General features: G+C 37.9%; 3 protein-coding genes across 11 annotated transcripts in view; all 3 read left to right on the forward strand.

The window, feature by feature from the left end:
• The window catches only part of ryr1b (ryanodine receptor 1b (skeletal)), a 65083-nt gene extending 62242 nt beyond the window's left edge, over positions 1 to 2841 (forward strand). For all 6 annotated transcript variants that reach the window (XM_086262251.1, XM_086262252.1, XM_086262254.1 and 3 more), the window contains 5 exons: positions 126 to 282; positions 528 to 592; positions 680 to 780; positions 958 to 1009; positions 1140 to 2841. In XM_086262251.1, coding sequence (XP_086118377.1) covers positions 126 to 282; positions 528 to 592; positions 680 to 780; positions 958 to 1009; positions 1140 to 1235 — 471 coding nt within the window. In that variant the 3' untranslated portion in view covers positions 1236 to 2841. The remainder of the gene's footprint in view (positions 1 to 125; positions 283 to 527; positions 593 to 679; positions 781 to 957; positions 1010 to 1139) is intronic.
• Positions 2842 to 3837: 996 nt separating this feature from the next.
• On the forward strand, positions 3838 to 9179 carry LOC147315052 (galectin-4-like). 2 transcript variants are annotated; one of them, XM_086262258.1, is made up of 16 exons: positions 3838 to 3946; positions 5479 to 5567; positions 5862 to 6066; positions 6291 to 6404; positions 6854 to 6877; positions 6965 to 6991; positions 7107 to 7142; positions 7250 to 7279; positions 7394 to 7429; positions 7536 to 7565; positions 7679 to 7714; positions 7863 to 7889; positions 7990 to 8019; positions 8380 to 8468; positions 8559 to 8724; positions 8859 to 9179. In XM_086262258.1, the coding sequence occupies exons 1-16, from the start codon at positions 3905 to 3907 to the stop codon at positions 9003 to 9005; spliced, it is 1128 nt and encodes a 375-aa protein (XP_086118384.1). In that variant the 5' UTR covers positions 3838 to 3904; the 3' UTR covers positions 9006 to 9179. The 2 variants fall into 2 exon arrangements, with proteins under 2 accessions (XP_086118384.1, XP_086118385.1); XM_086262259.1 differs by lacking the exon at positions 6854 to 6877 and having other exon boundaries at positions 6944 to 6991.
• Positions 9180 to 13399: 4220 nt separating this feature from the next.
• The window catches only part of LOC147315053 (galectin-4-like), a 44363-nt gene continuing 42218 nt past the window's right edge, over positions 13400 to 15544 (forward strand). For all 3 annotated transcript variants that reach the window (XM_086262261.1, XM_086262262.1, XM_086262260.1), the window contains exon 1: positions 13400 to 13499. In XM_086262261.1, coding sequence (XP_086118387.1) covers positions 13458 to 13499 — 42 coding nt within the window. In that variant the 5' untranslated portion in view covers positions 13400 to 13457. The remainder of the gene's footprint in view (positions 13500 to 15544) is intronic.

Genomic DNA, 15544 nt, shown 5'->3' on the forward strand with positions numbered 1-15544 from the left:
GGCAACCCCCCCACAAAAAACAACAAAGCAAAAAAACCCACTTCAGGACACACCCAGCATGATTTTTTGGAGGTCGGCTCTACTATGCTATCTAAACTGACCTCTGACTTTACCTCCTCCTGCAGTGTTACCTCTTCCACATGTACGTTGGTGTGCGAGCTGGCGGTGGCATAGGAGATGAAATTGAGGACCCAGCTGGTGATGAATACGAGCTTTACCGCGTTGTCTTTGACATTACATTCTTCTTCTTCGTTATTGTCATCCTGCTGGCTATCATCCAGGGTAATTTTGTGTTATTTGTGGACGCTTACTGAACCACCGTATCATGACACAGGGCACTGCAATTTCACTGCAAACTGTATACAAATGGCTGTAAGCATAAGTCTAAACAGAAAATGGCATTTACAGCCAGTTTTAACACTGAAAAATGTAGCATTTAGCTATTTGTGCAGTATCACAAGTGAAGAAGATATTTCTGTTTTACAAAAATTAGAAAAGGGTAAAAAGAGTATTTGTCTGTCTCTCAGGTTTGATCATTGATGCATTTGGAGAGCTGAGAGACCAGCAGGAGCAAGTCAGAGAGGACATGGAGGTAAGGCTTAATTTTAAACAACCTACATCTCTCTTTCAACTACTAGACATGATTTTGTTTATCATAAAGTTTCCTTTCTCCCTTTAGACAAAGTGTTTCATCTGTGGAATAGGGAGTGACTACTTTGATACGACGCCGCACGGCTTTGAGACACACACTTTAGAAGAGCATAACTTAGCCAACTACATGTGAGTGGCATTACAAACACAGATGTGACTTTCACGCCATTAAACATAATACTCTGTTATTTAAAATAGAAAATCAGCAGATATTTGTGCTAATTGTATTAATCTGAAAATCATGTTTAACCCCTTAATGCTAATGATTTTGACTTCTGTCAAGTCTCATTTGTGTTTCTGTTTCAGGTTCTTCTTGATGTATTTAATCAATAAAGATGAAACAGAACACACAGGACAGGTGAGTAAATATAGGGATTGATTTGAGACAAATATTGATGTTTCAAAAACAAAGGTGCAGGCCTCCTTAGTATTTTTTGGAATTGTTAATTTTGAAAGTCGGCATTCACCAACGTTGCACCATTTTTCAGGAGTCATATGTGTGGAAGATGTACCAGGAACGATGCTGGGACTTCTTCCCTGCTGGAGACTGCTTCAGGAAGCAGTATGAGGACCAGCTTGGATAAAGTCATGAATCTTTACTCTGCATCCAATGGAGAAAGAGAGGAGAGAGAAGATATGAAATTTTAAGATCAAACATATCTATGTCTTAGTTTTGTCCTTTGCCTGCACAGTTCTCTCCTCTGTTAAAGCTATGCACACTTTGACTGCACTGTTGTACCACCTGCAGCAGAATGTTGTTGGAGCTTATTTAAGAAAGGGAGAGTAATAACCGTGAGGCATAAGAAGATACAAGAAGCCAGGGGCCTTTTTATTCTGCTATGACTACACTACATGGCCTTTTTGTGAAATATACATAGTTTGCCTTGCATATCAGTTGTGTCTTTTCAAATGGGGCTCTTTCGTCGCTACTGCTGTAAACGTTTTAGTGCCTATAGCAAAGCCACTGCTTCAGCAATCTCGTTTAGATTTTCAGTTTCAACACTTTTCTTTGAGATATTTTATTTATATTATTTGTAAAATTAGGATTTTTTTTTGTACATGGCTGCTGCTGACTGGTATTACATGTCTGACTGTTGGTGTTTCTGCAATAAAAGCAGCTCGCAGTCATTTTTCTGAGATCCTTGAGAGGGCAGTAAAGATATTTGGCCGCCTCTCACTCTTTTTCTCTCAAAGCTTGTCTTCGGAGAAGCAATCGTGAATAGAAACTTCTGAACTGACTTGCCAAAATAAAAAAACACACTGACATCAGTACATGGCATGTACCGGTGTGAATCAGCTGTACAGACGAACCTACTTGGCACTCTTAAGTCTTACAATGCATCCCTGAATGTATGTGGTGCCCAATCTCTGCTGGTGTTTCCGTGCCATATAAGATATCGATGATGTACACACACATACACTATAAGAGGATGCCAAGGTTATTTATTCTTTATATGCAGATCAGATCTTCTGAAGACGACCGTTTTAGCCCGTCTGTATTTCTGGCCAACAGTCTGTTTTATGACACTTTATGCACAAATAAGTTTTTGTCAGTGCATTAAAATAAGTAATGAATGTATCTAACGTATACACTTTGGCCAAAGCGTCATCTGTATAACTGAGGAATGACTAGGCTGCCTGGACGCTTTTTGATGAAAAGACATATTTTACTTAAACCATAGATACATATATTTATTTTTATTTGGGGCTTTGAGGGATTTAAATGACCCTTGCTACTTTGTTGGACACGTGTGTCCTGTTTGTGACATCCTCAGTGGTGAAGAGAAATGGTCTTACACAGGTTTATATGCCCAGTTTGCAGTCAGAAGAGAAAGTTAGCTTTTGTTTTTGCTAGTTAGGTTTTTATGATCGGTATTTTTAGGAATTCAACATATGAATTATTTTCTCAATTTAAATTTGATGCATTGATCTCAGACCGTTCTGTCTCACTACGCCTCCTCCTGAACACATAAAAACTCATTTACTCTCCATCTTGTATTTAATGTTATTATATGTCAAATACAGAGCAGTATTTTGGTTGCTGATGACTCTGAAGTGTGCATTTGCTGCTGTAGCCCTATCAGAAGCAGTTGATGTTATGGAACTGAATAGAGATCACTACTTTCCACTTGACTGAGTGTCCTCTGACTGAACCCTGTGTTTCAATACAGAATAAACAGACTATTTTAAGGAGAATGTGAAGATGTCTCCTTATTTCCGTGCAAGCTTCTGTGTGTTTCTGGATGTACATCTCCCCAGATTTGTTCTTCATGTTACCTTGTATTTAGAAGTTACAAATTCCATTCATATTTGGTCTCACAAGGTTGTTCTCCAGTAAGATGAGCCAGGCAGTCTTCATGCATTTCTTTTGGGCGATAACACTGATTTTCATTTTGCAATTACACATTGAAGTGGCAAAAGCTAGAGTTTACATTTTATTAGATGAAAGATTTTATAGGTTTGATGGTGTCTTTAAAAACTTTAACTTAACCAAATATGAAAAGTCCTTAGTTAAGCAGGACACACCCATGTATTACTGTGACAGTTTTGTTCTTTGAATGAATTTGTGTGGGTCTACATTCAACCACACAACCATTCAGTGTGTTTACTTTACAAAGCACTTGCTGGATTAAGCTAACGCCTCCATGTAGTATGTATGCGTACATTTATGAGGTTACCTGAGTGGGAGATAAGGATTACTTGTGCTTCTGTTTGGCTTTAGCAGATAGCCTTGTTTGGATATTTAATGAATCATACTTAGAGTACACACCTCTACGGTTCTGTTTTATGATATCAGGTTTCTGTGTGTACCAGAGGTAATTTATTCATACATACAGCTCTATTTCAAAAGAATTCTGTTGCACACAAACTACAAAATGCACTATAACAAACATCATTGTACATCATGTATTGAGTATGAATTTAATCAGGTCTACCATAAATAGAATGAGGACCATAGAATGAATCACCACCCTGTAGAATGGATACTCATTGGTTCATCATTTTGGTTTTTCCTTGCACAGCTGCACACAAATGCATTCTCAGTCTTTTTCTTTCAAGTGCCACTCCTCGGCAGGGGCAAAGGTTATTTGCATCACGTTACTCCAAAGTAAACACAGTGATGCAGGGCTGGGTGTGGTACCCTGTTCTACCCCTCCCTCACTGCTTGTATAAAATAAGGCATCTGGGTGGTATTAGTGTTCGGTGAAGTTCTCCTGTTTTGTTCTGCTCGCCCATCTTACTGACTGCAGCCATGTTTGTTGCCCCTCCTGGCTATCAGCCAATCTATAGCCCGGTAAGTATCTGCACGCACTGATACCCACAAAAATATGTTTTTTTCTATTAGGTCTTAAACAAGCGTCATTGTTTTTGTTCTGTTAATAACAATAATATTTGAGCCTATGGCACTGTGTGAATTTTATGCTGAGAAGATGTAATAAATTGTCCTTAGGTTCTCATAGTTTCATTACCATTACAGGATTTTGCAAATGTATTAACTCAAAAGTGCAATCACATACTTTGTTAGAGAATTCAGATAATATCACAATGGAAGGTCGGCCGTTTTTGTAAGGAGAAACCAAAAAAGTGACACCACAAAATGATAGCAAAGACTTAGTATTTTTAGTTGGATCTTCTTTTTAGTTATTCAGTTTTTTCCAGTGGTTCCCAAAAATGACACGTTTTAAGTGAGGGACATTAATGAAGGCATGAGATTAGGAAAGTTTATAACACTTAGAACAGGAGTAAGTAAACAACGTTCTAATTGTCCATAGTACTGGTCACGGTTCTTAGTAGAAGGATAGACTAAACAATCTGACCCATAAGGAAGTATAGGTCAGGATATACAGCTAAATTCAATTCATTTGTATTTATATAGTTCTAAATCACGACAGCTGTCACTTCAAGACCCAGCCAGGCCCTAATAATCAGATAGCCCCCTGTGATCAAGCACTTGGGGAGGAAAAACTCCCTTTTAAGAGGAATAAACCTCCAGCAGAACCAGGCTCGGGCACCCATCCACCATGACTGTTTATGGGTGAGGGGACAAAGACAGGGCAGAACATTAACTGGAAGTGAGTCATAGATTAATAATGACTAGCGATAACATTCAAAGTTGTGCATAAACACACAAAGAAAGAAACGCGCAGTGCATTATGGAAAGTCCCCAGCAGAATAGGCCTATTGCACCATAACTAAGGGAGAGTTCAGGGTCACCTGTTTCAGCCCTTTTGTTGAACATGGCTTGTTAATAGATTGATTAATCATATTTAAGACTTGTCCACTGTGGTGTATACTGAGGTAAAAATACAAAAATTATGTATTTTTCCAAAGAATTATGGAAGACAGTGTATATAATACATGGACTGTGTGTGTTTTGCCATGCCCAGTAACAGAGAGAGAGGCCAAACTGAGAGAGTAAGAACTGTTGTGAAATAAGATAAACACTAGACAGATTCACAATGCTGTCCATACTACCCAGGCCTTTGTATAAATATTGAAATGCTGGGCCTCTTTTGGCTTCATTGAAACAAATAATACATTTACAGATTTGGTACAAACCAAATAGAAAAGCCTGATTAATATTTTACATGCATCAAATATTATTGTACATTAAATCCTAATTTGACATTTAACTAGTAACTACACTAATAATATATACAAATATATTATGATTGTTCAAAATAACACTAGAGTACTGTAATTAATCACTGCAAAGTAATTTGTAACTTGATTTAATCATAATATGACTGACATTTGGACTATGAAGTGCGTACATTCCACAGTGTTGCTGTGTTACAGTTACTTAATATTTTGTCCCTGGCACAGGACATACCCTATCTAGGGCCTATTAATGGAGGGCTGAGGGAAGGAACATCCATCTATATCCAGGGGACCATTCCCAAGCACATCACCAGGTGAGGGGAAGACATAAACTCGTGACCCTATACACTTTACAGAAAATTTGTTATAGTCAATAACTGTTAAACAGTTTTGTCTGTTTCCAAGGTGGTTGTCTTTAGCTATGATTTATCATTTATATCCAAGAGGCAGCAGTGATTCAGGATCATAGTCCATTAACGGGCAGAGTAAAAACTGCACATACCTCACTGTGTCAACATATTAAGCTCTTTTTTTTCTTTTTCTTTTTTACAACAGTTACAGTTTCCTAATCTTATCTGCTTTCTTTCTTTCTTTCTTTTCATTGGCAGGTTCTTTATCAACCTGATTTGTGGAGAATCTGAATCCAGCGACATTGCCCTACACTTCAACCCTCGATTTGATGGCTGGGACAAGGTGGTCTTCAACACCTGTCAGAATGGATCCTGGGGGTCAGAGGACAAGATTCACAAAATGCCTTTTAGAAAGGGAGAGCATTTTGAAATGGTCATCATCGTTACTTTGCAGGGCTACCAGGTCAGGACAAACTGTTGTACAGACAATGAAAACAAATTCTATGTATGTAAAAATGTAAAAATCTATTCATGTAAAAGCTGTAAATGAAGACTCAATAAATGGTTTATTCTCAGTATAATATAATTGTAAGGTATTATAGTCAGTATGTGATCAGTTATATTATTACCACTTATGCTTCTTTTATTGATTTAATCCAACACAAATATGACATTATTCTGTTGCAGATTAAAGTAAATGGGATTGATTTCCATATTTTTCAACACCGCATCCCTATGGAGCAAGTTCGTGGGCTGCAGATTGCAGGAGATGTTTCTATCCAGACGATTAATTTTATTGGGGTGAGTCCTCAGCTCCGTGAATCTTCCGCATTGATGCTTCGGGCTTTGCTGGGAAAAATAAATTAAGTCAAAATTATCAAAAGTTTAGATTTAACAAGTCTGGCAGCTGTTGGCTAAGGATTTCTGCTTATGTGCCCAATAGGGCATGCATAGGTATCATGAAGGAATGGGAATAATTAAAAAAGAACGTGTTGCATCATATTCAGAAAAATCTTTTCTTTCATGTTTTGCTGGGTTTAAAAGTCATCTCTTTACAAATGTGAAATTAGCAGATGAATAAATATGTTTGTATGAATGAATGAATATGTATGTTTCTATCAATATGCCAGATTTCTCCTTGTATTTCAAACAACACAATCTTCTGTGTTTGATCATTATTATGGTCAACAGCACTTACTTTGTGAAGATTTTGTTTTTAATTCATTTTTCCCCCTATTTGATCTTTTTAGGGTGGAATGGGAGGAGGAATGGGAGTGAGTATATATATGTAATATCAAAATGATACAAATTCATTTACCACAGCTTTTTCATGATTACAGTCATTACCTGCTTTTCAACAGGGAGGATATCCAGGAGGTGGCATGGGGGTATGTTACTTTTGCTCAGATGTGATTTGCATTCTGTTTATTTAAATATTACTGTAGTGAGATAAAGTGTGCATATATTTAATTTGAACTGCACCGTGCTTCTTTTGACATCCAGGGAGGTTACCCAGGTGGCATGGGAGGAGGAATGGGAGTAAGTGTACTGAGTAACTGAACATTTGCTTTTGATAAGATTGCTGTAATTTTTCAAGTGCCACATTAGTACGCAAATGGTAAAACATACATATTTGAACTTTTCAGCCAGGAGGATATCCAGGAGGTGGCATGGGGGTATGTTACTTTTACTGAAACATGTTTTACATTCAGATTCTTTAAATATTACTGGATCTGTAGTGAGAGGAAGTCTGCACATTTGAACTGCACTGTGTTTCTTTTGACATCCAGGGAGGTTACCCAGGTGGAATGGGAGGAGGAATGGGAGTAAGTGTACTGAATATTGTATATTTTCTTTTGACAAGGCCACTGTAAGTTTTCAAATAACATGCTAGTACACACATCATTAAACAAACATGTTTGAACATTTCAGCCAGGAGGATATCCAGGAGGTGACATGGGGGTAAAAAAAAATACTTTTATTCCTCAGATTTACATTTGCTATATTATAAAATGCAGGTCACACATATGTAACAGAATAAAGTAATTTTAAAATTTCTGATTGATTCCTTGCAGGATGGATATCCAGGAGGCATGGGAGGTGGAATGGGGGTATTGAATTATGTTATAACTTAAATAATCTGTGCAAGCTGAATTTTTATGACAAAAATCTTAATTTAAGTTTCATTTATCTTTCATTTTCATTTTGTTTTTGTATTTCTTTTTATTATTATTAATATCATTATTATTATTATTTAAGGGCAACTTTCCAGGCTCAAATCTGCCGGTGAGAACAATGCACAAAAAAATCGACACGTTCTTTTTATACACAGTTCATATATATTCACATTTGCTAAACCTACTCATATTTTCTATCTACTAATCAGGGTATGAGTGGGCAGCCAGTCTACAACCCTGTAAGTAAAATTTGCATAACACTCAACTTTCAGTCCAGTCACTGACTCCACGGGTATTATATCGAAAGATTAAATCTGAAAATATGAGGTGAATTTAGTCAAATGAAGATGATTTGTTTAGAGAACATAAACAAGCTCACATGCTGAACTTTGTTTAATGAAAATGTTCAATTTTACCTTTTCTATTATTATGACTAAGAAAAGCATGTGGGTTGTGAAGCTTGAACTTTTGTTGGTTTCTGAAATGATGCATAACAAAGAAAGTTTGACAATCACTGTTTTGTACACCTCTTATTAGGCCACCTGTGTTACTGTGTAATACTGTAATATTCATATAAGATATCTCATTTTGTTTTTAAGCCTGTGCCCTACTCCAACATCATCCCAGGAGGGATGTTCCCTAAGAGGACCATCATCATCAGAGGCATGGTTCCCTATGGAGCACACAAGTGTGTGATTTTAAGACTACTTGCCGAAATCTCTAGTGCAGTACTAAAGTGCTAACATGAATGTTTAACGCTCATGGATGTGTGTTTCAGATTAAGGATCAACTTTTTGGTGAGCAGATCTCGAGACATTGCTTTCCACATGAATCCCAGAGTGAGGGAAGGAATTGTTGTAAGAAACAGTATGATTGGAGGAAACTGGGGCCAGGAGGAGAGAGAAATGAGCATGAATCCATTTATGGAGGGCCAGTACTTTGATGTAAGTAACATCAGTCACGCAGTCGTAATATCAAGTCCTTATGATGAATTTTAGAAGCAAATTTTAATGTGATTTTGGCAAATTCTAGAAAACTTTGTGTGTCAGCATTCAAAAGTTTTCCCTCTGTCCCTCAGATGTCAATCCGTTGTGGAAACCAGAGGTTTAAGGTGTTTGTGAACGGGCAGCACCTGTTTGACTTTTTCCATCGCTGGCAGTCCTTCAATGAGATCGACATGCTGGACATAGAAGGCGATGTGCAGATCTCCTACATCCATTTCTGATACCCCCCCTCCCCAAAAAATAAATAATTTTGTGCAACTTTCAAAACTATGTCATCCACAGAGTTGCTTATCTCAGTTTCTTACCTGCTTTGAGATCAGATATCTCAATAAGATCAAATGTCACCTCAGTATCTGCTGTATTGTTTATACCAGTTAACTGAATTAATAAATCATGAATCATTCATGAATTAATTGATTTATTTCTTATGCAAAGCTTCTTCAGTTCAAAGTCAAATGGTGGAGAGTCCCAGATTTAAGCTCTGTGGGAGTAACCCACCGAGAGGGACAATGGACCCCCTAATGATCCTCTACCTAATCACATGAGCCAAGGTGTGAAAATGGGTGTGGATCACAATCAGCCAAGGTTTCAGGTGAGCTCATTGTGAAACCTAGCCCCACCCTATCATGTGATTTCCTGAGGTCAGATGGCCCAGGATGTGAGTGGGCATTAAGGCATCTGGGAAGGGATCTCAAAACTGGATTATAGATGGCAGACAGTTGGTGTCGTAAACCACTGCCTCTGTTCAAAGATGGTCGCTCACAGTGGACGTAAATGGCTTCTTTTACTCCTCTTTCAAACCATCTGACCAAAATGTGAACATTGGCATCCTCGAAAGAGAGACCTTTGTCCTTTAGATGCAGATGGACCACCAAGTCTGAATAGTTTATATTAATGGGCCAATAGGTTCAACTATAGGAGCACGGGGGTGTGTTTAAATGAGACACAGACAGGAACGTGACTGGAAAGAACCAGTCTGCTTTAGTGAACCAAACCATAAGTTCTGACAACCACAGGGTTAAGGCACTTTACAGAATTGTGGAAAAGAAAATTACAAAAAATTAAAGAAAAGTAAAACCACACAAAACTACTAATATAGCACCCTGGCCAAGTGTTAGCTTTTAGCTCTCAATGTTGGGTGCACCCTGGTAACTGACTCCTTAACTTTTACAGAAAACAGATGACTCAAATTCAATGTCCATTCTAATGAAGATCTTACACACCATTCACATGTGGAAAATGTTCTACACGGCAGCTTATTATTCAGAGTCCTAAATAAAACTTGTCAAGGGGTATAGTCCAAAAATTCCCAGGGTGCGAAAGAAATTAGGGATGAGAAAATTTCAGTCAGTGCTCTTTCATATAACCACCTGAGTGTGAAAGTGTGAGTGATACAGGCCTACCACACCGCAAGGTGCAGCAGATCATCAGGTGGAAAAGAAGGAAATCTCGGTCTCAGAAGAGGAATTCAAATACTAATTATGCTGTTCTAGCTATAATCCACAACTTAGGCTTGTGTTGAGATCATATTAGACATCAATTTGCAATTAAAATACTCAAATTTGCAAAAAAAAAAAACCCACTTCTCTTATACAACCTATCCATTACCGCAATGTATTGTCAAAACATTTTTTTGTAAATTGCAAAATAAGCACTTTTCCAAAAACAATAGGAAAACATTAAAACTTACCAAGCAAATTATATAAAGTTATTGCATATGCAACAATTATTAATCAAAATAATTCAGATGAATTCAGTTATACAACAATAAGTTGTTCAAATAACTTTTGATTTGAACAAACAGACAAAAATTAACTGAGGCATACACAATATGTGCTCACCGATCTCAGTGCATCATGCTCTCATAGTGATGTGCGAATCATGAACGAATCGTTCAATACTCGAGAATCACTTTACTGACTCGTGAATCATGATTCACAAGCCCAACTGACTCGTTGACTGACTCATCCCTGTTACTGAAGCAAACTAATTTCATTAGTAGAAATATATCTAGCTCATAATTAAAATTGTGGAAAAAAACAACAACAACCAGTTTCTTAACAAAAACATTTCTGCTCTGGACTGGACGAAAAAACCCTGAGTAAAAACCTCACATCAAGACAATAGCTCATCAGTTCACAGCATCGCTGTGCTAACATGCTAACAGCACATTTGAGCTACTCAAACATGTGGGGCTCTAAATGACATAACAGGGCACGTTTTTTACTCTTTAATGACAGTAATATGATGTCTCAACGTGAATACAAATAAACATAAGTTGTACTTTAAGTGTTACCTCACTCCTGGAAGCAGAATGAGATGAACTTTCAGGCAGTTGATAACAAATTAGACTTAACAAGGCTAACAGTTTAGCTCCACACAGTGCTCTATAAAGTCACTGGAAAACTGTAGCATCCGACTATTTACTCACTGCCACTATTTTCAATATGGAACATCGCTGATAACCAGTGAACTTATGTGCAGCAGAATTTGTCGCAAACTTATATCTAGTACTTTTTCCAACTTAAAAACTTCAGTGTCTCAGCAAACAAAACACTGCAGCACAGCACTCTTTTCCACCCCCAAGCACACGACTACACATGCCTAGAAGCGGACACAGGGAGATCATTTTATGTGGGTTACAGATTATTGTCAAGGCCATTCCAATGACAAAATGATAAACTAAAGTAAATACCTAGAAAATAAGTGCATACTGTTGTGTCTTTCTCTTGGATTCTGTTATGTACAGCGCCAAACGCTGTCCCTGTAGAAAATCCTCAGACTCCTAAGTTATAGCAAAGATGTATACATTACATGAATCAGGACATGCACATGTAACAACTGTCAGTGAGGAAAGACTTGCTTTCTTAACACTATGACTCGCTCAGTGTACTTGAACTGCAATTTATTTATTTATTTTTAAAGATGTATATTGGGAATACGTCTTTAGATGGAAAGCCAACAGATGCACAACCTCCTCCATGAAGTTCGTGTTTTGACACTTCTGACAATTTTAAGGTTAACGAAAAATAGGGTCAAGTTAAGGCAACCAAGCTAGGCATTCTTAACCTCTTCATAAACTTTCTTATTGTACGTATTAACATAGCCTTAAAAACAACAAGTTTTCTGATCAGATAATTCACTTTGTGTAAAACAGGCTCTGCTGCTTCTTTCTTCCAAGAATGGATGAAGTTTATTCTTATATAATTGTTTCCTTGGGTGTGACAGGTCCTCCATACAAGTGCTGACTCACTGTAAAGTTCAAGCTTTCGGGTTTAGTCTGGCAGTGTCTGAGCTGTTTTTACGAAGAGTTTTTTTTTTTTTAGCTTAATTACTCTTTTGCATTCAGGTGGTTGAACAGAAATGGTGTGTTTGTTAGGAATTAATTTCTCTGATTCTGCTGCAGTGTGTGTGGGCATGTAGCATGGAATCTAGACCTCTTCACCCTCTTATTGATAAGAGTGTCCCCAACTGCTACAGCAAATGTAATTTTACACTCACTTGGCTCTGGATAGTGTAATAAAACTTCATAAGACAAGGTTGGCTTATAAGGCGTTTTTTCAACCCGTCATTTTATAAGAAAGGGGTTGAAAATAAAATATCAGTTCTTTATGTCCTTGGAATGAATTTGGCTGCTTGTTTATGAGTATGTCTGTGCAAACTATATATAGAGAGCCACATAAGGTTTCTTCTTGCTGTTAGAAGGAATCAGCGACGGGCTGGATTATGTTCTTTGTACTTGTACTGGGATAGCACACTTTGGCAGTGACCAGTCTTGTCATTTTTAAGAGTGAGTCTGTCACTGCCAGGGCATTTTCTTGGATCCATTCCTGTCCTCGAGCAGCTCAACAGTTGGAGTGCGATTGGGAGTGGAGTGGCATGATGACTGTAGAGGCAATGTGGCTGTGGAGAATGATACTGGCATGTCCAGGCTCTCCATGGAGTCAGAAAGGGTTCGGTTGGTTTCGTGCTGTGGACAGAGGACATAATGGTTGGGGTGGTGGACCTCCACTGTGGTCACAGACTCCAGGCCTTTCAAGCAGAGAGGGGATGAGCGTCCAGTGGGGTCACGACCACCAACGGCTCCAAGCTCCATGGAGGACTCGTCCATGTTCACGTATAGAATCTCATCTGGATCTTGTGGGTCTGGCAGATCCTCAAGGGCTTTTTCGAGCTCACAGCGCAGTGACTCGAGTGATGGACGATCTTTTGGGCTGCAGAGGTAATTTCTTCCTACATAGATCTCTACTTTATTTAAAAAGACTTTTTGCACACATAACTACAAAGCACTCTATAAAAAAAGCATTTTACGTTATGTATTGAGTATGAATTTAATCAGGTCTACCAAGAAGACTTGAAAAATAGAATGAATCACCATCCTGTAGAATGGATACTCATTGCTCAATCATTTTGGTTTTTCCTTGCACAGCTGCACACAAACGCATTCTCTGGGTTTTTTTTTTTCACTCAAGTGCCACTCCTCTGCTGGGGCAAAGGTTATTTGAATCAGGTTCTTCCAAAACAAACACAGTGATGCAGGGCTGGGTGTAGTACCCTGATCTACTCCTCCCTCACTGCTTGTATAAAATAAGGCATCTGGGTGGTATTAGTGCTTGATCACAGGGAGTTATTCTCCTACTTTGTTCTGCTCGCCCATCTTACTGACTGCAGCCATGTTTGTTTCTCCTCCTGGCTATCAGCCAATCTATAGCCCGGTAAGTATCTGCACGCACTGATACCCACAAAAATATGTTTTTTCTATTAGGTCTTAAACAAGCTTCATTGTTTTTGTTCTGTTAATAACAATAATATTTGAGCCTGTGGCACTGTGTGAATTTTATGCTGAGAAGATGTAATAAATTGTCCTTAGGTTCTCATAGTTTCATTACCATTACAGGATTTTGCAATTTATGAACTGAAAACTGCAATCACTGAACATACTTTGTTAAAGAATTAAGATAATATCACAATGGAAGGTCGGCTGTTTTTGTAAGGAGAAACCCAAAAAGTGACACCACAAAGCAGTTCAGAGGAATCAAAAATGACTTAGTATTTTCAGTTGGATCTTCATTTTAGTTATTCAGTTTTCTCCAGTGGTTCCCAAAGAATGACACATTTAAAGTGGGGGACATTAATGAAGGCACGAGATTAGGAAAGGTTACAATGCTTAGAACAGGATAAGTAAACAAAGTTCTATTTGACCATAGTACTGGTCACGGTTACTAGTAGAAGGATAGACTAACAATCTGTCAGATAATGAAGTGTAGGTCTGGATATATAGCTAAATTCAATTCAGTTGCATTTATTATAGTGCCAAATCATGACAGCTGTCGCTCAGCCAGGCCTCAACAATCAGATAGCCCTCTGTGATCAAGCACTTGGGAAGGATAAACTTCTTTTTAACAGGGATAAACCTCCAGCAGAACCAGGCTCAGGGACAGGCACAGGTGGATATAGACGAGGCGAAACAGTTGCTCAAAGTGAATCAGAGATGAATAGTAATCCTTGCTTTTATTTAAGCAGTATGGAAATATTAGTTGCTGAGAGGGACTGGAAAGAGAGACCATATTTCTCTGATAGTAGCAATTTAAAATCCTTCTACTCACCTACAAGGTACCATATAAACCCAATAGAGCCCTTTGCTCTCAGATGGCAGACTTATTTGTGATTTCTTGGGTATTTCAAGCCCCTCGTTTGTGGAGACAAGTGTTGTGCCAAGGTAGATATGCCCAACAGAATTTGTTTCCCCTGCACTGGGAGGATTTGCTGGGCAGGGAGAATGGATCCAATTGATTACGCCCGAATTAGAACCAACTAGACATGGAAGAAATTAGCTTTTTTAGTGAAAACGTGAAAAGTGAGTGTCATTACATTACCGTTCAGTTTATATGTTACAACAGAAAATTATATATTTATTGTTCTCTTGTGTTATCGAATGGGATTATTTCAATAAACTTTCAGATAACTGGCGATTATTATTTGTATCCTCTTGTAACTTTACTGTATAAAGAGCTAAAAGCTCCAACATTTCAGGAGTCATTATAAGAAGTGTTTGTGAACTAAAAATGAACAATTTGGGATACTGTTTGTCTGTGATTTGGACACATGCTAGGTAAGGTAATGTCTTTTTAAGTAATGGTTTAATCACGGCCACCTTAAAGACCTCTGTACATGGCATCTTAACAGAGACAGGCTGATCATATTTAAGACTTGTCCACTGTGGTGTATACAGTCAAAAATACAAAAATTGTGTATTCGTCCCAGCATTACGGTGGACAGTGTATATAATGTATGAACTGAATGTGTTTTGTCATGCCCAGTAACACACAGAGAGAGGCCAAACTGGGAGAGTAAGAACTGTTGCGAAATTAGATAAACACCAGTGTGTGAATGCGAGAGTGAATGAATAGTGGCATTGTAAAGCGCTTTGGGTGCCTTGAAAAGCGCTATATAAATCCAATCCATTATTATTATTATCATAGATAGATTCACAATGCTGTCCATACTGCCCAGGCTTTTGTATTAAATATTGAAATGCTGAGCCTCTGTTGGCTTCAAAAATGATTTCACTGAAACAAATAAAACAACAGATTTGGTACAAACCAAATTGTTTGGAAATGCCTGATTAATATTTACTAGAGTACTGTAATTAAGCACTGCAAAGTAATTTGATTTAGCTGATTTAATCATAACATGACTGACATTTGTAAGTGTACTTCATAGACTTGCATACAACACACAGTGTTGCTGTGTTATAGTT

This window comes from Aulonocara sp. 'chitande type north' Nkhata Bay, linkage group LG14 (assembly GCF_057382095.1).
Source record: "Aulonocara sp. 'chitande type north' Nkhata Bay isolate Kocher_YH1m ecotype deep benthic linkage group LG14, A_spYH_male_GT1.1, whole genome shotgun sequence".
In the NCBI taxonomy this organism is placed as follows: Eukaryota; Metazoa; Chordata; class Actinopteri; order Cichliformes; family Cichlidae; genus Aulonocara; species Aulonocara sp. 'chitande type north' Nkhata Bay.